A 27,243-nucleotide genomic window follows, 5' to 3' on the forward strand; every position below is an offset into this window, starting at 1 on the left:
ACGCCAGTATGGGAATTGGACCACCGATTGGCAAAGGGTTGCCTTCTCCGATGAGTCCTGTTTTCTGCTTTATCGAACGGATGGATGTTGGTGTGTCAGGCGAGAAACATCAGAGAACAAACACTCTGCAACCATTGCTGGAAGAACACAAGCTGGTGACGGCAGTGTTATGGTCTGGGGAATTTTTTCATGGCATTCTCTGTGCCCACTCATCCATGTGGAAGGCACTCTGAACCGATTTGGGTATGAATCCATCATGTCCACCCATACATGCTGTTTGCCTTCCCTGGGGCAGATGGAATCTTCCAGCAAGACAATGTGACATGTCACACGGCTAGAAGTGTCCGACAGTGGTTGGAAGAGCACGACCAAGACTTCCAAGTACTTTCCTGGCCCCCTAATTCGCCAGACTTGAACCCAATTGAGCATCTGTGGGACCACCTCAATCGTCTTGTTGCCTCTATGGATCCTCCATCAAATATGGGATGCCTTGCAGTCAGCACGGCGCCAGATACCTGAGACCTGCTGTCCGTGCTGTACACGGCGTTACTCTGGATATTATCTGGTGGTCATAATAATGTGACTTTTTATGAAGTGACATTTTGTGTTGTTGAATACATGTATTCCGTCCTGTGTAGCTGATGCTATTATCCTATCGTGGAGCTCAGGGCCTTTGTCTTATCTGTAAGCTGTGGCCACTGGCACAGAATGGCATCCCTGCCTACTAGTCTCCTGAGCTAAGGCATGCCCAGGCACCAAGCCAGCGCCTGCAGGATTACGCCTAGGATATGAATACATGTGGGTCTTTATTGAGAAAACTAGTATGTTCTTGATTAAGGGATTAGATGTTCCTGGATTTTGCCCGGCTCCTCCACATAGTTTACATGCTGTCTAGGTATCTGTCTCTACAGCAGAGCTTCCATCTTCCATCACGTGTCTCTTCTGCAGGTTTGTAGTCTTTGATTTCCTGGAGAACTTGTCATTTTTACTAGTGGAGCAGTCTTGGCTGTGTATTCACCTCTTACTGCAGAGCATCCATTGTTCTCTTTCTACGTAGGTCTTCCCTGCAGAGCTTCCAATTTTCCCCCTCTACGTGAATCTCTCATGCAGAACTTCCATTCTCTACATGCTTATCCTGCTGTTTCATCTATATGTTGGACACTCCTGAAGAGATTCAAGCCTTCTGTTCTATGTTGGACTCTCCTTCAGAGGTTCAAAATTTGGCCCTTTTTTTAAATTATTTTTATGAATCTGTATGTTGTGCTCCTATTAGAGAGTATTCAGTGTTCCCTCCCTATATGGAGCTATTCCAGTCTATCCTCTTTGTTGTTCTTCCATCGCTATGTAGGACTTTACTGCAGAACTTCAGTCTCTATGGTCCATTCCCTCTCTATGGTGGACTATACAGAGCTTCCTGTCCTTAATCTCCATGCAAGTCAACCATGCATGTTTCAACTTGCCCCTCAACTGAGCAACGCTCTTTATATTTTATAGTGTCTGAGTTGGCCTGAATATAATTATTTTTTTTCATAGCATTTGACTAAGGCCTCATGCACACGGCCCGTGATTACGGGTACGGACGGTCACGGACTGTCACACGGTCCACAAATTAAAAAAATAGGACGTCCTATTTTTTGCGGGTAATTTCTACGGCCTGGACACTTACCCGTAAATATACTGAAGGTGTCCATGGGCCATAAAAATGAATAAATCCATATTTTTACCCACAATTACGGATCCGTAATTGCGGATAAGATTATGGTTGTGTGCATGAGGCCTAAGAAAAAATACTCAATCTTCTACGACCAATGGAATGTACTGCCATGCTTTGGAACCAATTGTTTCACTAATACACACGATGACATGATATTTACTGATAATTGCCAGTTTTAGGGCTTGTCCAAACCAACAGAATTGCTGCAAAAAATTTCTGCAGCAATTTTGCAGAAATTCCGCTGCAGAAAACACTCCCCTTTTTCCTGCGTTTTTTTTTTTTTTTTTACTGCATAAAATGGTGCGGAATTTGCTGTGTTTTTCTCGATGTTGGGAGATGGTGATGTCTCCTCTGAAAAAACGCAGCAATTCAGTCAGCTTTCCACATCCGGAATTGACGTGCTGCGGTACAAAAAATACGCACCGCAGGTGAACTTCTGCAAGGAAATTTTACGCAGCGTGTGATTGAGAGTTGTTAAATTTCACCCGCTTTGCTGCTACTGTATTCTGCTGCGTATTTTCCGTCCGCAATTCCGGACAAGAAATATGCAGCAATTCCGCTACGTGTGAACAAGCCCTTAGGCAGCTTTCAGTCCCCAATGAGCCATATATATATTTTGTTCCAACGGGATTGGATGCCATCAGAACAAAGCAGGGATACCTTTCTGAATGCAATTATAGAGAAGTTCCAAGCATTGTGTTCCCAAATTTGCAAAAATTGTCCATAGTTGCTAATTTCATCCATGTAGAACTAGCTCTATCTGGCAATGCTTTGCTGTTCTGTGAAATTAGGCTCATGCCCACGACCGCAGAATTCCTGACCTCTATATATAGGAGTGTCTGGGCTACGTATTGCTCTGCATTTATATGTAAATAACTTGAGGAGATCATGTGACAAGTCGCACTGGGTGAGTGTGGTCCTTATAACTGTTCTAGAAGGACTGATTAGACGTTCTTGACATAGTCCTTTTGCTAATATGATATTATTGGTTACTTGCGTTCATTGTACCAGCGAGGTTTAAGCTAATCGCTAATGGTGGATGATGGCAGAAACCTAGGTAACCTGCTTCTTTCATATCGGTTTCTTCATAGTGAGAGCTGCCATCATACACGACTTGCCCAGTGCTGTATATACTAAAGGTATCCATAGGCCGTTATGGTCAATCCGGTCTGTTTTAGCCAACCGTTGGCTGAAATTACAACACAATGACCCACGCTCGTGCCTGATCCATGGCTGCTGCTGTTTTGTTTGTGGACCTCCCAGCGTCCGCTCAATTTTCAGTGGCGAGATTGGTTGCAAATGTTTATTTGCTGTACTTCAATGTTCCAACATGGGCGTCTTCTATAGTCCGATATGTTTCTAGAGTCTTGTCTATACAGCCAGTCGGCCGTGTTTCTTGATTATAGTCAAAAACAAAGGATATTTGGGGTTGATGGAGGCAGGAACGATGTAACCTTGGCCACTGTTGAAGTTGTCTTTACACCTACTAATGCTTTGGATATGTTTGTTGTCTTGATGCAACATGTGTGGGATTCGCATGGCCACCTTTTACTTTTACCATAGAAATAACTCGTGACTGTTATGCTATATCTTCATTATCTTCTATGGGACGTGACTTATGTGCTGCCCAAGTTGCAGGGGTATTCCAGCCATTAACATTTAAGCTGTCCACAGGATAGGTGATAAATGGTAAATTAGTGGGGGTTTGACTGATTAGACCGTTGTCGTCGTCCCCCCTCCCCTTAGCACATTTCTATGGGAAGAACACTCTAAATTGTCTTGTTTCTTCATCTCCCAGAAGGTTGTATACAACAAGAGCATGCATGCTCAGCCACTGCGCCATATATCCCGCCACTGCAAACGTGATGGTGGGGAGTGACGGGAGACTGGGGTACCTTGTTATAGCAATCGGTAGGGGTCCAAACGGTTGAATCTGTAAATAGGTAAATTATTTATTTTATTGTCTCCATTAATAGGTTTTAAATCTTAATGGTCAGAATACCCATTTAAAGCCTATGCCCACCTCAGAACACCAGTTTAGATATAGAACTATTCTATATGAAAGGTTGCGTCAGTCACATTGTAAATACATTGCACTGCTAATCCTGTACTGAGCCTTCGTTAAAGCCTTTATTATAGTTAAGAGCTTCACAATTCTGCATTTCCCAGCATACCGAGCTTGTTCAGTGTCTGCACTTCTGTTCATTATACCAGGCACTGTACTGCAATCTTATGTTGGAAAAATGAACACCCACCTCCCTGTATTTTAGGAGCTCAGCACAGTTTTTTTTTTTAGGGGTAGCTCTGTCTTCAAGCTTGTTGACTGTTTCCATCAACAACTAGCAGAATTGTAAATGCATCTTTGGACTATAATACTATAACTGTAACTCCGGATCAGGTCAGGTCATATGTATTCATATAATGCAATGTATCTACAAAGTTATAACATTTTTCTATAGACTATACTATAACTGCAAAACGGTGTTTAACGTTATGAGGGCATATACAATGGAGGCCAAGTTCCAATAACTAGCACGTTGGTGACGAACTAGGTACATCCCAAAGCGTTCTTTTAGGACAACGTAATCTTAGTCTTGCCACCATTGTGTATATACAGTCACCACTGATCTTATGTTCAGCATGTTTCGATGCTGAACTAGCATCTTCCTCAGGCATGGCCTGAGGAAGATGCTAGTTCAGCATCAAAACTCGTAGCCACATATAAAGTATTCTTGTTATACTATATATTACTACCTCTGCCTGATTCTTAGTTCGCAGCACTCTCGGAGAGGTTCCTGTTGTTTCTCCATTTCTTGGTAGTTTCTACTAGCGGGGTTGCCCAGCTGCAGCTGACTTATTACTTTCTATCATACACACCAGGGTTGGGCATGTCGTTTGCACAACCTGCCCAGGTGAACACCATTTCACTGAAAAACTCCACCACTTAGTCAATTAGGTGACCTGCACGATGAGGCGCTGTATAATTTTTCTCTCTTAGGTTTATGTTTATATCTTGGTTCTCTTGCCTAAAGTGCTAAAGGTCCTTTTACACCGGCCCATTTTGGCTGTTACAACGAGCGCCGATCAACGATATAGCTCGTTATGCGGGAAAGCGCTCGCTACTCCGATCGCTTGTCCTCATACATTTCTATCATGTCGGCAGCATATATCCCTGTTTACACAGGGAGATGTGCTGCTGACAACGATAATATTTTGGGCATTTAAAACGATACAATCAGCCGATGAAATGAGTGTTTACTCGTTCATCGGCTGATCATCGGCAAATATCGTAAACGAGCGTTGTGTGAATGCTCGTTTGCCCGATAAGTGGGCGGTGTAAAAGGGCCCTTACACTTCCTCAGTTGCTCTGCTAAGATGAACCTATAGATTGTCTTTTTGCTGGTGATGTGTGCGTGTGTCATTGTGTTGAGAGGCTCGCTGGTGACACTTCCTATGTAATGAGAAACACCCGCAGAGTCCCTGGGCGTGTCGCCGTCTCTTTTTATATATGAAGCTATTTCTGCCTCTTGTCTGTGGTTATCTCACGAGCTAGGAATTCTCTATCAGGCGTGCTGCAGAGCGTCTCCTCCTGTGCAGCCTGCAGATGATGATAATGAGACTCCTTGCTTCATACATACTTGCTGAATATTTTTCATTCCTGGCTGCAAATTTCTAAACCCGCACCTGAAGAAATCCACGGTAACCCCCCCCCCCCAATCTCCCTCTATATGTCTCTTGGGGAAAGGGGTATGTGTATTTGTTAGGTGAGATGCACAGGCCCTGGGTAACGTGAGGACATATTACAGGCTGGTGGTGCCCAGTGGCACCATATCAGAGACTGAATTCTAAACTAACAGAAATAGTATCTGGGTACATGTTGCCTGCGTTCTGGTGCCAGCACTGTACAGTAACTCCACTAGAGCCTGGGAAGCTCCCCTTGTGCTGGCAATTTTAGGGATCCTTTTCACTACCACAGAATGCTAAGCAAATGTGCTGACCCCAGGCCTTGTCCTTGCCGGACCGTGCATCCCCTCCAGTCGCTACCCCTGCTGCCTGACCTATCTCTCTCTTTATTCTGTCATGTCTAATGCACATAGAGAATTTTCCTTCCAGGTTGGAACTCTGGTTGTAGGTTGATAAAATAATAATATTTTATATATTGTTTTTTGATTGCTCATTATCTTCTGGTTCCCCCTTCTGCAGCAATTGGAGCGGGATCGCAGCAGCGTTGGCTCCAGGCAGGGTTCCTCTCCGGTATGCTGTGGGGTATCGCTCCCACCCTGCGCCTCTCTCGCAGCTGTAGATGCCAATATGATCAAACTCACCAGCTAGATGTGCCAGGTTGGAGTATTGGCTGCCATAGAGGAGGAGTCATCCTGCCAAAGGCAGCACACAGACAAACAGGGGTAAGAGCCTGAATACCAAATTCTCCTAAAAATAACAATTTTCTAAGCCAGATTTGTTGCCATCAGTAGATATATATTTGTTTTCAGGGTCGATTTTTAGGTATTTTTGTCCAAAGATTCTTTGACAACTGATACGGACACTGACGACGTGTAAAAAATGATCACGTATTTTCCTCACATTGGCTGCCTCCCTTGTGTTTGGTTAAAGAGAATGTATAATCCGAAAATTACATATTATTTTCATCAGGTTTATATTATAACCCTTTTTTATTTTTTTTGGTTACTGTCCTGTCCACATAAAAAATTAAATAAACCTTAAATGTTCCAGTTTTCATACTGGCCACCAGAGCAGCCACAATAGACTGACCATTCCTGTATTTTGCTGCTCACTTGTCAGCTTTGCTGTATAGATTGGGACTGAATGACAAGAATAATCTCATCATTAGAGGGTGGGTGAGTTAATGACCGCTCTATTGTACTGCTGGAGACTTGGATAAGACAGGATAGTAACAAAATACACTAACATAAGGTTCTGTATGCAGTTCCCAGTCACTCTCTGGAGACTATAATAGTCTATGACATTTCTCTGTCAGTTGACTTCCATTCATTGCAGCTCCTGTAAAGAAACCCCCCCCCCCCCTACGGCTGCACTGTATATACAGACAATACAGGAAGTGTGTATCTCCAATATGGCCACCCTGAGGTATACAGACTCGCATCTAATGAATTAGGCTAAAATTAAATACATGACACATTCCCTTTAAATGAAAAGAAATCACAAATGTTTTCCCATATATTATTTGTGGTTCGGAGGTCTCACTGCCTTATATGATCTTTCGTCAGATGCAGAACTGTCTGGAGTCACCGGGGTTTGTGTAAGCTTTTGGAGAAAAGCTCTTCACTGGCCCCATCTATACACGTACAACTGCACAGAAGCTTATTTATTTCCACGGCTTATCTAACTCTTCGGAGGCTCCATTGTGCTGGACCCATGAGGCATATCCAGATGGACCCATCACCCAAGGAGGAGGAAGGTAGAGAGAACAGCCGGTCTACATCTGTGGACTTGGCCTCTCCAGGCCCAACTGGGGTTCTTAATGCTGGTCAAGATTGTAGAGTGCTGGTGGGATACCCTGAGAATGAGCACAAACTCCAAAAAGTCTATCACGTGTCCATAACATCTGATAGCCCTGGCCCTGGGCCTAAAGCCATTTGCCGACAAGTCTTGAAGAGGGGACCACCAGAGCAGCTTCATGAGCCACCGAGAAGCCCAAGGAGGGCCTTCTGGGGTCACACTAAGAGTGAGTGTCTACCTGGGAACTACCAGTCTGATGGGGACTATCTGAGCTGCTCACTAGCTGACGATGATGAGGATCCAGACGCTTTTGAGGATGGATTGCTTACAGAAGAGATCCCAATGTGCAGTTCTGCTCAGCATTTCTCCCATAGCGGATTGAGAGTCATTGAACACAGAGCTGAGGGGTTCCCTTCCAAGGAATCTCAAAGCAGGCGACTAACTATTCAGCCTCTACCTAAAATTGCTTGTAGAAAGACTGACTCCCCCTCTCCTCTACCCTGCACCACTTTGCACAAAAGAAGCCTAAAAGAGACACAGCTGGCGGACTCCGAAGGCTTATTCTCTGCCTCTGAAACCAATGGATTAAACATCTCCATTGACCCTAGGATTTCTGTGGAGTCCACCAGCAACCAGCACATACTTGATAATGTTTTGCACAACATTGCACATCCAGAGACGTTGACAGAAAACCTAGAGGCAGGTAGCCTGGGTGGCAGTCACAGTAGTGCCAATGGAAACTCTGTCAGGGGTCTGTCATCTGAAGACCCATCAAAGGAAATCTATATTCCTTGTATGCAAGATCAGAAGCTACAGACTGCAGATGGAGCAGGCCCAAGCTCATTAGAGAGGACTCCTCCTGGGCTTGATCGCTTGTGCTCCCTAGGAAGTGGTAACACAGCAGTCAAGAGGAAGCTCCTACCTTCCACAGAGATAGAAGACTCCTGTTCTGAAGATGAAGGACATGGCAAAAGATGGAGAGGAAGCGAGAGCTGCCAGACACTCCATGGGTCCTGCAGAAGCACAGATTCCAAGGCCGCACCTTTTTGGAATCATCTTTTGCCAGCAGCCAGGAATTCGCAGAAGGTGAGACCTCTTTCCAAAACTGTTGCTACATTGTTGCATACATAATGTCTCGGGTCTTGTCCACCAATCCCTCCTTTATAAATTTCCCCTGGTTTGTAGATCTTTCTGAAAGTGCCTTTTCTCCTGACCTGCTACATTAAAGCAGGACAGATTTGGGCCATTAAGTTTTGTAAAATACTTGCCCAGTACCTGAATAATCTAAAATTGAAATTTTTTTTGAACGAGTTATTTAGAGTAACCATCAAATGTTGGTTATGAACTTTTGGTTTCTATGTGTCCAGAGTGAACGACAAGCTTCTCTTTCACTAAAGCTCACGTTTTCCAGACATCCCCAAATTTTCCTTTCTTAAATTTTTGCTGCCAGATTACTCTGGTGTTATGCATTATGTTACAAAACTAAATGTCTCAAATCTGAACAGTATATGTTGATTATATCCTACTGCCGGCAGTTTGAGGGCCTGTTAAGTGCCGGACTGCTTTTATTGCAAATAAACACATTACATGCTCCACGTTAACTTGTACAGATTAAGGCTCAATGCCCGCGGGCAGCCGGACGTTTTTACTGGCTGGGCACCCATTATAAAATATGGGAGCACGGTCCGTAAAAAATAAAAAAAATAGGACATGTCCTATTTTTTTCGCCAACTTTCAACGGCACAGACAATGTACGGGAAGGTGTCCGTTGGCCATAGAAATGAAGGGGTCTGTAATTACGGCCCGTAATTACGGGCGATTTTACTGTCGTGTGCATGGGGCCTAAAGCTTCATAAAGGTTCATGTAACTTCTATGCTCCTTGTTTTGACGTTGAGCTGTGTCTTACTCTCCAGTCACATCCATAGCTGCATTCAGGATTCTGCTAGTTTCCTGTTAACACTCAGGCTGCAAGACTCCATATCACACTAGTTGGCTCCGGTTCTGCACAGAGCATGCCCCTCTGTGATGTGTTGTTGTAGGGTTTACACCTGTACAATGGTCAGAGCATGTCCCAGGTGCATGACAATGCCAGGCTGCTGTTTGGAAACCCAGGTAATCTTGAAGAGACAGCTTTCCAAATCTAAAGAAAGTATCTCCTTTTTTGTTACATTAAGGAAACACTATGGGGTGGGGGGATTTATTAAAGGGAATGTGTCGCTAAGCTGTTAAACTGTTAGTATATACATGATTAGACATTGTTCTAATTTTTTTAATTTTTTCACAAGTCAGGAAATATTATAAATTAGATTCTAATTTATAACATTTCCATGTGCTGGTCACTAGAGGGAGCAATTCCCAAAATTGCAGCATTGCAATGTGGTAAAGCAACCTCATTGCTTTATGCTGCAAATTTGGTGTAGACACACACGCTCTAGTGTCCTCACACAATCCCCCCTCCTTTAGCCTGGCTAGTCCCAGGAGAAGGAGGGGGTTGAATCTTCAAACCTCCTACACTGTGTGCCGCCATTTCTTGAGCGAATGCACAGTGTAGGAGCATTAGATACAGTGCTAATCACACAGTATAACACGAACATACACAAACATAACTTACCTGCTCCTGCCGCCGCCGCTCCCTCCGCTCCATCGGCTCCCTCCGCTCCTAGTCCTTGCTTCTGAACACATGTCCGGAAGCCGCAACCGGAAGTAGTCATCTTACTGTCCGGCCGCGGCTTCCGGTCCACATAAAAATGGCGCCGGATGTCGCTCGGCCGAAGACCTTCCCATTGGACTGTGTGGGAGCGGCGCATGCGCCGTTCCCACACAGACGGTGTACGCTATAGTAAATGGAACGGCTCCCGTTCGCATTCACTATGGGAATGTATGTGCCGTATTCCATCTCTGTATGTGCTGTTAATCGACACATACAGAGATGAAAAAAAAAATGGCAGCCCCCATAGAGAAGTAAAAGAAAGAAAAAAGTAAAACACAAATAAATAAAATTTATTTTAATAACCTACTAAAAGCAAAAACATATAAAAAAATACTTTTTAAGACTGAAGTTACATATGCCTGTCTTAACAGACTGAAAATTTGGAGTCCATTCCGACACATTTATTAAGAGGCAAAAGCCTCTTTAGAAACACGTTGTATGTTTCGGCCAGGCCGTGCGCCAGAATTGTGGGGTACCCTTCGGCCCAAAAAAACCAAACGCATACATACTCACCTCTGTTTTTCTTCTCCATCACTCCAGCACGCTCCTTGCCCTTGCTACACCCCAGTAAAATCTACGTCGGCTAGGAGCTGGCATGGATTTCCACTATAATTTACGCTAGATTTCTGATGGAAATTAGAAGAAATTTGTTGGGCTGTGGTGGCCAAGCCCCTTCCCCCGAGGCCAAGCCCCCTTTGTACGAAACAGCTAAGTGTGGCGCAAAAAAAAACAAAAGTCGCAATTTTAACCCAGATTGTGCCACTTTTCTACGCCAGAAAACCGGCATAGAAAAGTTGATAAATTGCCCCTTATGTGCAAAACTGAAATACGGTGTAAAACCAGTGCAGAGCCTGAGGAAACTAGAGAGAAAATCCCTTTGTTATGCCCATAGCAACAAATAGCAGTGTAGCTTTCATTTTTTTTACAGCATTTTAACAAATCAAAGCTGAGCTCTGATTGGTTGCTATGGGCAACAAGGAGTGTTCTTCTTAAGATCGCTGTCAGCTGAACGTCGGCCGAGCGTGAATGTATTCAATGGGGAATCAGCCGCTGCCCGCAGCAGCCTATTCCCTTCTCCCCATTTATTATCTCCTGCTGGAACAAAGGATTGGGCATCTTAAAGTCCAACATGCCTAATAAGAGTCCGGACACCCCCCATAGACCATTTTGCCGTGACTGACCGACTGTCATCTGATATGTATGAGCACCTATAGACAGGTCAATTAAATGAGGCCCTTGGTTTTTCTCTGAAACAGCGCCACTCTTTACCATAGGCCTCGTCTGGTATTGCAGCTCTGTACCATTAATTTGAATGAGCTGCAAAACCAGAGACAGCCCATGAACAAGACTGGCGCTGTTTCTTGGATAAGAAGTTAACCCTTGTTTCTAATCCTGGCCACTCACGGCCCTATAGCAGCAACTGGATTTGTTGCAGCATTTCACGGCGTCCAGGATGATGAAAGCGTGCGCGTCTGTGACGTGCGGGAAGTAAGAACGATACATTCTATTTCTTAACATAACGCTACCTACGTCTTGTGCAAAGTAACTGGATGAAATGACTAAATAACCCGACAGATACTTGTGTAACCGGAAACACACCAGGGAGGGGGAGGGGTGAATTCTGAAGAAAAAAAATCAACTATAAATCTTCGGAAACCTCCATATTTCCCTTGTAAATTAGTACGATGGCTGATACCAAAAGTCTCAATTATGGAAGTGTCTAGTGAGTACTAAAGGGGACCTGCCACTTTCAAGATGAACGGAGACCTGCTGCCATCTCCGAGCTCGTATCCCTTTAAAACCAAGAAGGCCGGAGTCAATAAGTCCTTGTCGCCCTCTTCTGTAAAGTACTGGTACTCCAGCCTCTGCACAGTTGGCCACCCAGCTTTCCTAGACCCTTGCTTTGTACATTGGCCACGTATTGCCATAATAATAAAAGTGGGGAATGTATGACCGCAACTAGGCAGAGTTCAGGAGTCAGGGAAAGTGGGATAATCCACTATTATAGCTTTTAAACACATCTTTCCTAGACACCTGAGCAGCAAATCTATCTAGTTGTGCTGGGATACTTGTTCTTATATTACAGCATAACTAGGCAGAGTAACTATCAGTCGTCTGGAATAGCTGGGTGATAACCGATATAGTAGCCAATGTCGCACCTGTAGGGGTTGTCGCCCAGCTTTCCCAGGCTTCTGCATAAACTAAAGAAAACTGCAGAAAAATGAATACAGAAATGTTGTTATAGCTTTGTGCTGAAAAGCAGATGGATGATTTCCATTTCACCGCGGACAATGATCCAGTTCAGGAATCCTTCAATACCGTATAGTTCCTGAGATATATATATATATATATATATATATATATATATATATATATATATATATAATATATATAGGAAAGCACTATAATGACGCCCCTACTCTATGAATGGAACATTCTAGGACACGAGTGTACAATGTCTGCTAATCCTCTGCCATGATGGGTGTGTATACATATACAACAATGACTCCATGTACTCGTTAACTCCTTCAATGCTGCCAATTCTCAAATTGTGCAGCAAGCAAAGTAATGCAGGAAGATCATATAACGAGGACAGAAGATGGATCTTTATGATGTATTGTGTCCTGAGAGTCTTCTAATTAACATTATTATTAGAGCAGCTTCAGTCAATCCTCCCACCTTTTCTGATATTCTTGCACACAGGGGGCAGTATCATGGTAGTTCTATTCTTGTACATAGGGGGCAGTATCATGGTAGTTATATTCTTGTACATAGGGGGCAGTATCATGGTAGTTATATTCTTGTACATAGGTGGCAGTATTATAGTCATTATATTCTTGTACATAGGGGGCAGTATTATAGTAGTTATATTCTTGTACATAGGGGGCAGTATCATGGTAGTTATATTCTTGTACATAGGTGGCAGTATTATAGTCATTATATTGTACATAGGGGGCAGTATCATGGTAGTTATATTCTTGTACATAGGTGGCAGTATTATAGTCGTTATATTCTTGTACATAGGGGGCAGTATTATAGTAGTTATATTCTTGTACATAGGGCAGTATTATAGTAGTTATATTCTTGTACATAGGTGGCAGTATTATAGTAGTTATATTCTTGTACGTAGGAGACAGTATTATAATAGTTATATTCTTGTACATAGGGGACAGTATTATAGTAGTTATATTCTTGTATATAGGAGGCAGTATTATAGTCATTATGTTCTTGCACATAGGGGGCAGTATTATAGTAGTTATATTATTGTACATAGGGGGCAGTATCATGGTAGTTATATTCTTGTACATAGGGGCAGTATTATAGTAGTTATATTCTTGTACATAGGGGGCAGTATTATAGTAGTTATATTCTTGTACATAGGAGCAGTATTATAGGAGTTATATTATTGTACATAGGGGACAGTATTATAGTAGTTATATTCTTGTACATAGGGGGCAGTATTATAGTAGTTATATTCTTGTACATAGGAGGCAGTATTATAGTAGTTATATTCTTGTACATAGGAGGCAGTATTATAGTCATTATGTTCTTGCACATAGGGGGCAGTATTATAGTAGTTATATTATTGTACATAGGGGGCAGTATTATAGTCGTTATATTCGTGTACATAGGGGGCAGTATTATAGTAGTTATATTCTTATATATAGAGGAGCAGTATTATAGTAATTTATATTCTTGTATATAGGAGCAGTATTATAGTAGTTATATTCTTGTACATAGGGGCAGTATTATAGTAGTTATATTCTTGTATATAAGGGGCAGTATTATAGTAGTTATATTCTTGTACATCGGAGGCAGTGTTATAGTAGTTATATTCTTGTATATAGGGGCAGTATTATAGTAGTTATATTCTTGTACATAGGAGGCAGTATTATAGTAGTTATATTCTTGTACATAGAGGCAGTATTATAGTAGTTATATTCTTGTACATCGGAGGCAGTGTTATAGTAGTTATATTCTTGTATATAGGGGCAGTATTATAGTAGTTATATTCTTGTACATAGAGGCAGTATTATAGTAGTTATATTCTTGTACATAGGAGGCAGTATTATAGTAGTTATATTCTTGTACATAGGGGCAGTATTATAGTAGTTATATTATTGTACATAGGAGGCAGTGTTATAGTAGTTATATTCTTGTATATAGGGGCAGTATTATAGTAGTTATATTCTTGTACATAGGAGGCAGTATTATAGTAGTTATATTCTTGTACATAGGGGGCAGTATTATAGTAGTTATATTCTTGTACATAGGGGCAGTATTATAGTAGTTATATTCTTGTATATAGGAGGCAGTATTATAGTAGTTATATTCTTGTACATAGGTGGCAGTATTATAGTCGTTATATTCTTGTACATAGGGGGGCAGTATTATAGTAGTTATATTCTTATATATAGAGGGCAGTATTATAGTAGTTATATTCTTGTATATAGGAGCAGTATTATAGTAGTTATATTCTTGTACATAGGTGCAGTATTATAGTTGTTATATTATATATAGAAGCAGTATTATAGTAATTATATTCTTGTATATAGTTGCAGTATTATAGTAGTTATATTCCTGTATATAAGGGGAAGTATTATAGTAGTTATATTCTTGTACATAGGGGCAGTATTATATTAGTTACATTGTTGTACATAGAGGGCTGTATTTTAGTTATATTCTTGTACATATAGGAGCAGTATTATAGTAGTTATATTCTTGTATATAGGGGCAGTATTCTAGTAGTTATATTCTTGTACATAGAGGCCAGTATTATAGTAGTTATATTCTTGTACATAGGAGCAGTATTATAGTAGTTATATTCTTGTACATAGGGGGTAGTATTATAGTAGTTATATTATTGTACATAGGGGGCAGTATTATAGTAGTTATATTCTTGTACATAGGAGGTAGTATTATAGTAGTTCTATACATGTATAATTGTAGTTATGTTCTTGTACATAGGTGGCAGTATTATAGTAGTTATATTCTTGTATACAGGGGGCAGTATTATAGTAGTTATATTCTTGTATACAGGGGCAGTATTATAGTAGCTATATTCTTGTACATAGGGGGCAGTATTATAGTAGTTATATTCTTATATATAGAGGGCAGTATTATAGTAGTTATATTCTTGTATATAGGAGGCAGTATTATAGTAGTTATATTCTTATATATAGAGGGCAGTATTATAGTAGTTATATTCTTGTATATAGGAGGCAGTATTATAGTAGTTATATTCTTGTACATAGGGGCAGTATTATAGTAGTTATATTCTTGTACATAGGTGGCAGTATTATAGTAGTTATATTCTTGTACATAGGGGCAGTATTATAGTAGTTATATTCTTCTTGTATATAGGAGGCAGTATTATAGTAGTTATATTCTTGTATATAGGAGGCAGTATTATAGTAGTTATATTCTTGTACATAGGCGCAGTATTATAGTAGTTATATTCTTGTACATAGGGGGCGGTATTATAGTAGTTATATTCTTGTACATAGGGGGCGGTATTATAGTAGTTATATTCTTGTACATAGGGGGCAGTATTATAGTAGTTATAGTCTTGTACATAGGGGCAGTATTATAGTAGTTATATTCTTCTTGTATATAGGGGCAGTATTATAGTAGTTCTATTCTTGTACATAAAGGGCATTATTATAGTTCTTATATTCCTGTATATTAGAAGCTATTAGGAGTCTTTCTTGTGCATGCTCTCTCTTATGTTACTTTGTCTTTTTTTTCTTTTCTCTTTTTGGTCTTTCATCTCTCTCGTTTTTTTGTCTGTCTTTTCTATGTTTGGTCTCTGGAAGTTGCTCAGCATGACACGGTGCATATCACATGTGTCCCCATCATCATTATCACACGGGCTCCATCTAGTATCAGACGTCCCCGTTACACTGTGTTCCTAGTGTCAGATCCTGCTGGGGTTGGATAATCCCATCTAAGTGCCGTTCTCCTCCTCTGTCCGTATCGCTGTCTCATTATAGTCATGAATTATTTCCCTTTTAGGGGAAGGTCTCTGGACTGTTTCCCTCCACCCCAGGTTTCCCCTCTGTCTCTGTGTAAAGTGACATCTGGTTATAGTTTTCTCTTGGCTTTTGGCTGAACTGCTGTTCCTGGCTTGAGATCCAGGGCGCCAGGCGTCTCATTCATCGCATGGTTTCGGCTGTCAGTTTATGGTTTTTTTAATGTTTTTATCATACTTTTATATGTAACCCTTCACCAAGTGTCTGGATTTTGTCACCATCGTTATTTATATTGTAGTCAATTTGCTAGAACGACAGAGGCACGTGTTCATTTCATCTTCTGGAATTTGATTATTTAATGTTAGGCGAATATTTCCATATTTATGATTAAAACGTTTTCTCATCGTGCACACACGGAAATTTACTGGAAAAAATCTGTAAGTTACATATCACTATTTCTGTGCGTAATTACATGGCAAGGCTCTTGTTAAGATCAGCGTCATTCCTTCCATTTATAACTGAAGCACGATCATTTACCGGATCTGTCGTACGATGGATCCCAATGTGCTGTAGACAGGATTTGTTGTATCTATGGGCTAGGGTGGTGGTCCTGGGCTTTTATAGTTTCCCCTCATTGTGCCTCCAGACCTGGAATATTCCCCTCCTCTCCCCCACGTGTGACAGGTGTGTGACAGGTGTGTGACTGGCAGGTAGGGAGTAGAATATATAAAACCCTACAGTGAGGGTCACAGGAGTGGCACATGGCAGGGTGGCTTTAGGATATGGCACAGAGCTCACTGAGGCTTCTGGGACCCTGGGATGTGGCCCTGTCTACAAGGAAGGTGCGGGGGCTGCAGAGACTGTCTAGGAAATGGACTGATAGGCGAGCACGATGCTATGGACCTGGTCATGGTAGGCTACCCTATATGTGTATTTATATACTATGACTGAGATGTGTTGGATATTCGCAACACATCTATATGTTCTATATTATGGAGAGTTTAGAATATTTTAAAGTTTATTTCAAGGGGTAGTATAGCCACAATGATCACCACTGATTTCCCAGAGAAAAGGCCTCTATATAGAGATCAAACCCGTTTGACACTGCTCAGAGATTTCTGGAAATCGGACATAAAATCTGAATCAAAGGTACATTCGTGTCCGTTTAGAAATCCCTATGAACTCCCTATAGATTCTTTCACTCTGGAAAGCAGTTGTGGTCTGAGATCATAGTTGTCACCAGTGTCCTCTTCTCACGTCTTATCCTTGAAATTTCATAAGATAATTTTTACAGGATTACCGATTAGTGACTTTTCAATTTAAGAGCCGTTTTTATAATGGTTTTAATTTACAAAAGGCTCGGCAGCAGCCAACCGAATTGTGGATATGACTGGAATATAAGATGCTGTAAATCGAGATTAATAACCTCTAAAATTTGAAGCTTTAACTTTTGGACAGTAGATGATGGCTGAAAACGCCACCCGTATTTTTCAATTCTTTTAGGAATTCCCCTTTAAAGTTTAATTAATAGTGAGATTGTGACATCATCAAGGCAGTTTGACCTCCTGTAAATCGATCGGTGGCATTTTCGGACCAGTCGGAACGTTGCAGTGTCTCCGTTATTCTCGTGACATCACTGTCTGATATCTGATGGTCCTAATTTCCTTCTATCAGAGCCCAACGGAATGTTCGAGTCGGAGGACCAAGCGAGCCCTGCGCCTGAAATCGTAAGTTTGTCTCCACCTCATTGATGTCATGATGACTTCTTAGACTGTCAGCTCTTTGGCTGTTTACTTTATACTACAATATCTTTTTGTTTTTGTTTTTTTTAGTCGTACTTTACGCGGTCTAAGGAAGGGACAAGCTGGCAGGAGCTGCACTGGAAACTGGGCGAAATCTTGTATCAGTCGATCGCTACTTGGAAATTTTGAGGTACTCTATCACATGAGTGGACTGCTCATTGCCCCACAGAACAACTGATCACTGTTCTGTATAAATACTCTGTGCTGGGACTTTGGGGACCTTGCTCTTTCCACTATGTAACCCTCAGTCTTTGACCTTTTAGAAGGTCCGCACATTCCGGCTGAAATACTTTATGCTGCTGTGGGGATGCTACATCTTTCATTTCACAAGTTTGATTTATAAATTAAAAAAAAGTCGGAATAATATTTTGTATTCATTTTATGAATTCGTATCGGACAGGTCATGCTGGGAGTTGTAGTATAAGCGTAGGTTGGCAGTCTGTTTGAAAAGGCAGCAGTGTCGTTAATGCGGCTTAACTTTTCTTTCAGGAGTCTATTCTAAAGGGAAGATTCGCTCCATGTGGTCAGATTGAAGGTTTCACAGCAGAAATTGGTGCCAGCGGTTCGTACTGTCCACAGCACGTCACCCTACCGGTCGAGGTTACTTACTTCCACATTTCTGAGCACAGCGCCCCCTCGCCTTTCCTGGTAAGGATGGTATATTTAAATGCCAGCCATTATGTGTATAGCACCTATGATCTGGTTTTAGAAGTCTTAGGCAGGTTTTTGTGGTGTGGAAAAGTTCATGGTACCCAACAAAATCCCCCACAAACCTATGGAGAACATGTAAACTTCATGTAGATGATAATATAGTGGGATTTAATACTCATCGCTGAAAATCGCCCTACTGCACCAAAGCTATAGTTTCATTGCTGGCTACACTGTTTTTTACAAGTCTTTAAATGTAATTGTTGTCCTTTTATTTTCTGCAGGGAGTGATTGATCTTGATGCCGTTGGCAGGAAGGGATACAATGTCCCCAGCACAGGAACCATACAAGTGGTAAGTACTGACATGAACATTCAATACGTTTTTTTCTTAGGAGCCGCAAATGAAATAAAACAAAAAAGCAATACTTGCATATCTTTGCACCCGGCGATCCATCGCTGTGGCTCCAGCGGCAGTCCCTGTGCTTGTTTACATTCATGTAACATGTGACCACTGCAACCAATCAGAGGGCTCAACGCCAATATTCTGTATTTCTGGCATTCTGCCAAAAATACGATTCATCACCAGATAGCCCCGCTGAGCCCTCTGATTGTCTGCAGCGGTTACATGCTTTGGGCATGTAAACAGGCACCAGGACTGCTGCTGGAGAGACAGCGTTGGTTTGCCAGGAGCAAGGATAGGTAAGTATTGCTTTTCTTATCGTTTTATTTATTTCATTTGCAGCCCCTAGGAAAAAAATTCACTTCCCAGATAACACTTTAAAAAAGTGCCGGGACAAGGTCTTTTGGTGCCCTAGGCTTACTTGTAAATAAAATATTTAAACACATTTTAGAAGCACATGTAATAATAAATGAAATAACATAATATAAATAGCAAATGACTGTTAATGTTTATTAAGTATTAATATTATTCATATATTAATGTCAACCAATATCAAATAATTTTTGTAATTTTATTTCATTATTTAATTAAAAAAGATTATTTAATAGCAAATGTATTTATTTGGAGAATTTTGTTTTGTTTGGCCTCGCCTTTCACTACTCCCTTAAAGAGGTTGTCTGGGTATGGACCAGTTTTTGATACTGACGACCTTTTTAACAGGATAGGTCATCAGTATATGATTGGTGGGGTCTGACACCCAGACCCTGCACTGATCAGCTTCTCCGACTGCCTTTGGGCACCGGGTGTTATGTAGTGTCCAGTGCCGGAAGCAGATGGCTCCGTACACTGAATAGCGGCTGTGCTGCAGAACTGCAACTCTTCTCCTATTTACTTGTGCTCGACCGCTATATTGTGACCAGAGCCATCTGCTTCAGTCACAGACATCCGGTGCTTGAAGGCAGCTGATCAGTCAGGGTTCGGGTGTCGGACCCTTACTATCATATACTGGTGACCTATCCTGTGGATAGGTCATCAGTATGAAAAACCGATCTGTGCCCGGACAACCCCTTTAAATATGTAAGCGGCACTGGTCAAAGCAAGAAGGAAAATAAAAGAATCTCACAGTAGGGGACAAGTGTGAGCTCCCACGATATAAAGAATATTATCACAATAATACAGTGACCATTTCAGATGCCAGTTGTACACTAGTGGTCTGCAGAGTATTATTACGCTGCAGACTATACAAGATAATACAGAACTGATCAGAAACAGGCAAAATAACAATTAAATCCAGTGACTAACAGGTGACGTCTTCTCCGATTGGAGTCGTTCTCCATCCTTTCCTCCAATGGCCCAGACTGCCATGATGACTTCTCCCAACAACTGCACAGTTTGCTGCTCAGACATCTTTAGTCCCTCACTTCTGCAGCCCATCCCCATCCTCTATATGGTAACACAAACCTACATAATTTAAAGAGGCTCTGTCACCAGATTTTGCAGCCCCTATCTGCTATTGCAGCAGATCGGCGCTGCAATGTAGATTACAGTAACGTTTTTATTTTTTAAAAACTAGCATTTTTGGCCAAGTTATGACCATTTTCGTATTTATGCAAATGAGGCTTGCAAAAGTACAACTGGGCGTGTTGAAAAGTAAAAGTACAACTGGGCGTGTATTATGTGCGTACATCGGGGCGTGTTTACTACTTTTACTAGCTGGGCGTTGTGTATAGAAGTATCATCCACTTCTCTTCACAACGCCCAGCTTCTGGCAGTGCAGCACTGTGACGTCACTCACAGGTCCTGCATCGTGTCGGCACCAGAGGCTACAGATGATTCTGCAGCAGCATCGGCGTTTGCGGGTAAGTCGATGTAGCTACTTACCTGCAAACGCTGATGCTGCTGCATAATCAAGTGTAGCCTCTGGTGCCGACACGATGCAGGACCTGTGAGTGACGTCACAGTGCTGCACTGCCAGAAGCTGGGCGTTGTGAAGAGAAGTGGATGACACTTCTATACACAACGCCCAGCTAGTAATAGTAGTAAACACGCCCCGATGTACGCACATAATACACGCCCAGTTGTACTTTTACTTTTCAACACGCCCAGTTGTACTTTTGCAAGCCTCATTTGCATAAATACGAAAATGGTCATAACTTGGCCAAAAATGCTTGTTTTTTAAAAATAAAAACGTTACTGTAATCTACATTGCAGCGCCGATCTGCTGCAATAGCAGATAGGGGCTGCAAAATCTGGTGACAGAGCCTCTTTAACACTGCCATGATGCTGCTATTACCAATACTGTCAGCTGCTGCTGCCCATGTGCCCTAATTACTGTACATAGTGTTGCCCAATGCCTCCAAATACTATATTGCCAAAATAATGGTGCCTGAGTATATAAATACAGATAAATGCAGTAACTAGAAAATGCTGGGCACCCTATATCAAACTTTTAAATGAGTTTTTCACTGTGGCCCATTTGCTGTTTTTCTCTGCACAATGGCGCTCTCGGCCACCCGCTGTGCAGGGACCTGCAGCACAGCTCCATTCGGACCAGAACCCAAAATTAATCCAGATCCCAGACAGACCTCTAAATATATTCAAGCCCCATACCCAAACCCCTAAACTAATAAAACCCCAGACCAGTTCCCTAAATATATTCAGACCCTATACCAGACCCCTAAATATATTCAGAAGTGATGCCGCCCAGCCACGGGATGGGTTCAGGACCCAATTCAGTGGTGTCTGCTTGTATAACTCCCCGCTCCTCTTCCACTTCAATGTTCACCGCTCCTCGGACTTCCTGTACGAATAAGCGCCTTCCTCACTCAGACTGATAGAGACGCTAATTGGTTGAGTGCTCCTACTAGTCTGAAGAGGGAGGTGTTGCTAAAATTGCTCTCCCGCCTGTTGTGAGGTGGCACCTTAGGTAGTCATCTACCCTTCGTACCAGCCATGGGCTAAAGCATCTACTCAACTGAGGCAACCATTTTGTTAGTTGACCTTTCATTAGAATGCAGCCTATGCACTTTCTAGAGAGCAGTGACATCATTAAGAATGCAGCCTATCGGTTCACTAGACACCAGTGGCATCCCTGAGAATGCAGTCTATCCAATTATGAGATCACTGGATAATGCAGTTTATCCATTTACTAGAGAGTGGTTACATCACTGAGAATGCAATCTACCCATTCAGTAGAGAGTGAGGACATCACTGAGAATGCAGCCTATCCATCCACTAGAGAGTGAGGACATCACTGAGAATGCAGCCTATCCATCCACTAGAGAGTGAGGACATCACTGAGAATGTAGCCTATCCATCCACTAGAGAGTGAGGACATCACTGAGAATGCAGCCTACCCATCCACTAGAGAGTGAGGACATCACTGAGAATGCAGCCTATCCATCCACTAGAGAGTGAGGACATCACTGAGAATGTAGCCTATCCATCCACTAGAGAGTGAGGACATCACTGAGAATGCAGCCTATCCATCCACTAGAGAGTGAGGACATCACTGAGAATGCAGCCTATCCATCCACTAGAGAGTGAGGACATCACTGAGAATGCAGCCTATCCATCCACTAGAGAGTGAGGACATCACTGAGAATGCAGCCTACCCATCCACTAGAGAGTGAGGACATCACTGAGAATGCAGCCTACCCATCCACTAGAGAGTGAGGACATCACTGAGAATGCAGCCTACCCATCCACTAGAGAGTGAGGACATCACTGAGAATGCAGCCTATCCATCCACTAGAGAGTGAGGACATCACTGAGAATGCAGCCTATCCATCCACTAGAGAGTGAGGACATCACTGAGAATGCAGCCTATCCATCCACTAGAGAGTGAGGACATCACTGAGAATGCAGCCTATCCATCCACTAGAGAGTGAGGACATCACTGAGAATGCAGCCTACCCATCCACTAGAGAGTGAGGACATCACTGAGAATGCAGCCTATCAGTTCACTAGACACCAGTGGCATCCCTGAGAATGCAGTCTATCCAATTATGAGATCACTGGATAATGCAGTTTATCCATTTACTAGAGAGTGGTTACATCACTGAGAATGCAATCTACCCATTCAGTAGAGAGTGAGGACATCACTGAGAATGCAGCCTATCCATCCACTAGAGAGTGAGGACATCACTGAGAATGCAGCCTATCCATCCACTAGAGAGTGAGGACATCACTGAGAATGCAGCCTATCCATCCACTAGAGAGTGAGGACATCACTGAGAATGTAGCCTATCCATCCACTAGAGAGTGAGGACATCACTGAGAATGCAGCCTACCCATCCACTAGAGAGTGAGGACATCACTGAGAATGCAGCCTATCCATCCACTAGAGAGTGAGGACATCACTGAGAATGCAGCCTATCCATCCACTAGAGAGTGAGGACATCACTGAGAATGCAGCCTATCCATCCACTAGAGAGTGAGGACATCACTGAGAATGCAGCCTACCCATCCACTAGAGTGAGGACATCACTGAGAATGCAGCCTACCCATCCACTAGAGTGAGGACATCACTGAGAATGCAGCCTACCCATCCACTAGAGAGTGAGGACATCACTGAGAATGCAGCCTACCCATCCACTAGAGAGTGAGGACATCACTGAGAATGCAGCCTATCCATTCACTAGAGAGTGGTGACATTACTTCTCCTGTGTGATTGTTTTATATATTGCTCGTAGGGAGATCCTTTAGCAATCGCTATATTTAAGCGGCCCTTAGTCTTTGAGACAGCCTGCATTTTGAATTTTCACCACATGGTGTCAGCAGTATACCTAAATAATTTAGCGTCCATGTAGATCTAGTCAGAAAACGGAGTGACACATTAGAACTTTGTGCATAATCTCTCTTTCTTGCAAGTCTCCTTTATGAATGGATTCTGCCTATATTTTTGTTTTTTTATTTTTACATCCACTGCTCATGCCTTTTAGTTATTCTAGTTCTATATTCTTGCCTGACCTCTGCAGCTTCATCACCGTCATAGTATTTTATTTATTTATTTTTATTTTTTATAGAATGCATGATAATGATAAAAATAATTCATGGATGGGTAAATTTGCAGTCAAAATGTAAAAAGAAAATCCAGAAATTTCTAAATAGAATTTTACATTTTTGATTTATTTTTATTGAATAGTGATGCATTCTTAGGCTATGTTCACACTGAGTTTTTTAACGTGGAAACCGCGCCACAAAACTCTTCAAAAACGGCCCGAAATGCCTCCCATTGATTTCAATGGGAGGCGGAGGCGTTTTTTTTTTTTTTTTTCCCCGAGAGCGGTAAAACCGCCTCGCGGGAAAAAGAAGCGACATTCCCTATCTTCGGGCGTTTACGCCTCTGACCTCCCATTGACTTCAATGGGAGGCAGAGAAAGCGTATTTCGCTGCATTTTATGGCCGCGGTCGAAAAACGCCGCAAAAATCGGCGTGCAGGGAGAGGAAAATCTGCCTCAAACTTCCAAACTGAATTTTGAGGCAGCAATTCCGCCTGCAAAAAACTCTGTGTGAACATAGCCTTATTCTGTTATATTGTTTGTTTTGTTTTTTCTTCTAAATCTTTTTGACTTCGAGATTAACCCCTCCTGCTCCTACCTATACGGCAATGATATTGTTGTTAAATGGCTTAATGGGATGTATAAATAAAAGGTTTTATGCTCGACACTGTAGTATACTTAGCTTATTGATTCCCTGTCAATCCCTTATTCTTGCCATTTAGAAACCTTTTCCCTTATGATATAATATGATGAGATCATGGCGGCCAATCACAACCACATGACCTGATATCCACATGGACAAAATGTGACTGGCAGGTTTCGATTGGTCATATCGGTCATGTGATATTCTCTGTATATCATTGCACATAGTTTGTAAACAGAAGGGACAGGGACTTTTTTTCTTTCTTTTTTTACCTTTATTAATTAAAAAATGTACACATTTATAGAAATTCTCACCTACCTCCCCTCCCTGTGATGGAGGGAAGAGTCGTCTGCATACTTGTCCCATCCATTTTATGGATAACCTGAATCTCCCTCATTTTGACTCCTTTTCAGACCTTATTTAACCCTAACAAGACCGTAGTGAAGATGTTTCTTGTCACATACGACTTTAAGGACATGCCCGTCAACCATGTGACTTTCCTGCGTCACCGCATCTTCCTGGTGCCCGTTCAAGAGAATGATGGGGAAAATGAAGGGCCGCTCAGTGCCTCCGGAGGAGCTGCTAAGGAGAAAGCCAAGAGGATCCTGTGCTACCTCATGCATCTGAGGTACAGGCAAAAATGGATTCATAATGAGCAATGGCTGAATAGACTTTTTACCAACTTATGTATATCTAAGATGGGCGACCACCAAAATGGCCTCATTCCAGCAGTCATGTTATTTGTCACACAACTCTCCTAGAGTCCAGAACAACAAGCATTTTTAGTTATTCTGTAAAACATCCCTTGCCCCATATTGCTACATAACAAGGAACATTTCATATTCAGGAGCCTGGGAAAGCTGGGTGACATTGAGCATTTTAGTTTTGTCATCTTAGATTCTAAAATGGCCTAGTTATGCTCTGATACACCCCCCCTCCCCCTTTTGTATCACTGTCTAGGCAGATAGATTTGCAAATTCAAGACTCTAGGAAAGCTGGGAACCGTTTTTATATCAGCCATATTGGTCGGCACCCAGCCTTCACAGAATCAGAAAAAAAAATGGCTGAACGGTGTTTTAGCAGCTTGAGAGATGACCTTGGGGAACCTTGTCACAAGCTTTTGTATGTTTTTCCGCTGTATTGTGAATGGGTTTTTAAAAACTAAAGTCATTTTATGCGTTTTGGTGCCCCCCCTATTTACTTCAATGTGGGGCAGCATAAAAAACACATGGAAAAAGCACAATTTTGTCAAAGTGGATTTCAATAGAGGCAGTTTTAGGAAAGTTTTTATTTGTAGCAATGCCCTAAATAACAAATAATCTCTATTCTTTCAGGTTTCAGCGCTCAAAGTCTGGAAAGATATACCTCAATGAAGACATCCGTTTACTATTCTCCCGGAAATCTATCGAGATGGACACTGGCATCCCCTATGAACTGAAGTCTTTCACCGAAGCCCCCAAGAATCCAAAATACTCCCCGAGGGTATAAGGACTGAACCCTCACCCCCTGAAGATTACGCACACCTTTATTTATTAATTGCACTCCCTGTTCAAACCACCTTCAGAATCGCCACACTCATACCCCTGCCCCCCAATGGGATGACCGTCATCTGGACCCCAAAAAAAATCTTTTAGCTGGAATTTTGTGTCAGGACTTCTTTTTATATATATATATATATATATATATATATATATATATATATATATATATAAAGATTACTTTTGTTTTTAATATAGTTTATTGTAAGGTAAAAATGTTAAGTTATAGTGAGACGTGGCACACAAAACATTCATGTTGAGTCTGGAAAAAAAAAATAGGAATCGCCCCAATATCTATGAGAACCCTAATGTAAGATTGGCCACTTCAATATTTAGTATATTATGGGGCATAGCTATGACTTATTATCCTACTCTGCTGCCATTTTTAACAAAATTTAAGTTTTGTTTTTTTTTGTTTTAAAGATGCCGTTGTCTCAGATGCAAAATGTATCAATGTTCTTCATGGTTTTTCTCAGTTGTTGGTCGTTATTGCTACTGTCTTAAGCATTTTAAAACAATCCTCTGCGCATTTCCCGTACTTGACAATTCCAATATTCTACCCAGGACACATGTCAGAATGTTCGTCTGATTGGGTAAAGTCTAGAAGAAGAAAAAATTTAATTCGGCATCTAGGTCAACAAACATTCCAGATTATCAGACATAGTGAAGCAACCCTACTTTTAATTTTAAGGACAGCTATCGTTCAGGATGACCTGAAATCAAAAAATGTTTTTTTTTTGTTTTTTTTATATTGAAACTTTTGCTAGTTTTTAAAGAAAAAAAGTCATTCAATTTTATAGATAGAGGAGACTTTAAGTCGACTGTCTCTGCTGAATCTTCCACATCCACATGAGGTTATCGGGCAACGCTATAGAAAATGTTTGACTATGGGATGCCGGATTAAAGGAATTTTAATTAAAGGGAACGTGACACTGGACTAGTTTGCTTTAGATGTTGACATCTGTATCGTGCTATCCGAGCTCTACAATTCCACCCCAGAAAAAGTGTTAATCTGGGGGCCGGAGGACAGGAGCTCCACTCTCTGATACCTTACAGTAACTCTAAATCTTCAGGTATTTTTGCCTCCTTTTCTTTTTAGTTTAGAAATCCCGTTTACTTGTTGTCTTGTGAGGTTTTTCCACGACCGACATTTTGACTGTGATGTCATGGTCATCAAGTGATGCCATAAGAGACCCTAGAGAACAGGGGTAGATACTTATGCCTATATTTTGTTTATGCAGCTGTCAGATATAGGAAAGAGCCACGGCACTTACCACAAGTCAACTCAACACTTTGTAACAGTTAGAAGCCTCCGAGTCATTCAGCAGAC

General features: G+C 41.8%; 1 protein-coding gene across 4 annotated transcripts in view; it reads left to right on the plus strand.

Moving 5' to 3' along the window:
• ATOSB (atos homolog B) overlaps window positions 1–26,015 on the plus strand; it is a 37,443-nt gene extending 11,428 nt beyond the window's left edge. For 3 of the 4 annotated variants that reach the window (XM_075839999.1, XM_075839980.1, XM_075839989.1), the window contains exons 2-9: window positions 5,918–6,120; window positions 6,964–8,281; window positions 17,553–17,605; window positions 17,711–17,810; window positions 18,170–18,328; window positions 18,613–18,681; window positions 24,789–25,003; window positions 25,710–26,015. In XM_075839999.1, the coding sequence (XP_075696114.1) occupies window positions 6,047–6,120; window positions 6,964–8,281; window positions 17,553–17,605; window positions 17,711–17,810; window positions 18,170–18,328; window positions 18,613–18,681; window positions 24,789–25,003; window positions 25,710–25,863 (2,142 nt within the window). In that variant the 5' untranslated portion in view covers window positions 5,918–6,046 and the 3' untranslated portion in view covers window positions 25,864–26,015. The remainder of the gene's footprint in view (window positions 1–5,917; window positions 6,121–6,963; window positions 8,282–17,552; window positions 17,606–17,710; window positions 17,811–18,169; window positions 18,329–18,612; window positions 18,682–24,788; window positions 25,004–25,709) is intronic. The other variant, XM_075840008.1, reaches the window with a different exon arrangement.
• The last annotated feature ends 1,228 nt before the right edge of the window (window positions 26,016–27,243 follow it).

Source organism: Rhinoderma darwinii, chromosome 1 (genome assembly GCF_050947455.1).
Source record: "Rhinoderma darwinii isolate aRhiDar2 chromosome 1, aRhiDar2.hap1, whole genome shotgun sequence".
NCBI classification, from domain to species: Eukaryota; Metazoa; Chordata; class Amphibia; order Anura; family Rhinodermatidae; genus Rhinoderma; species Rhinoderma darwinii.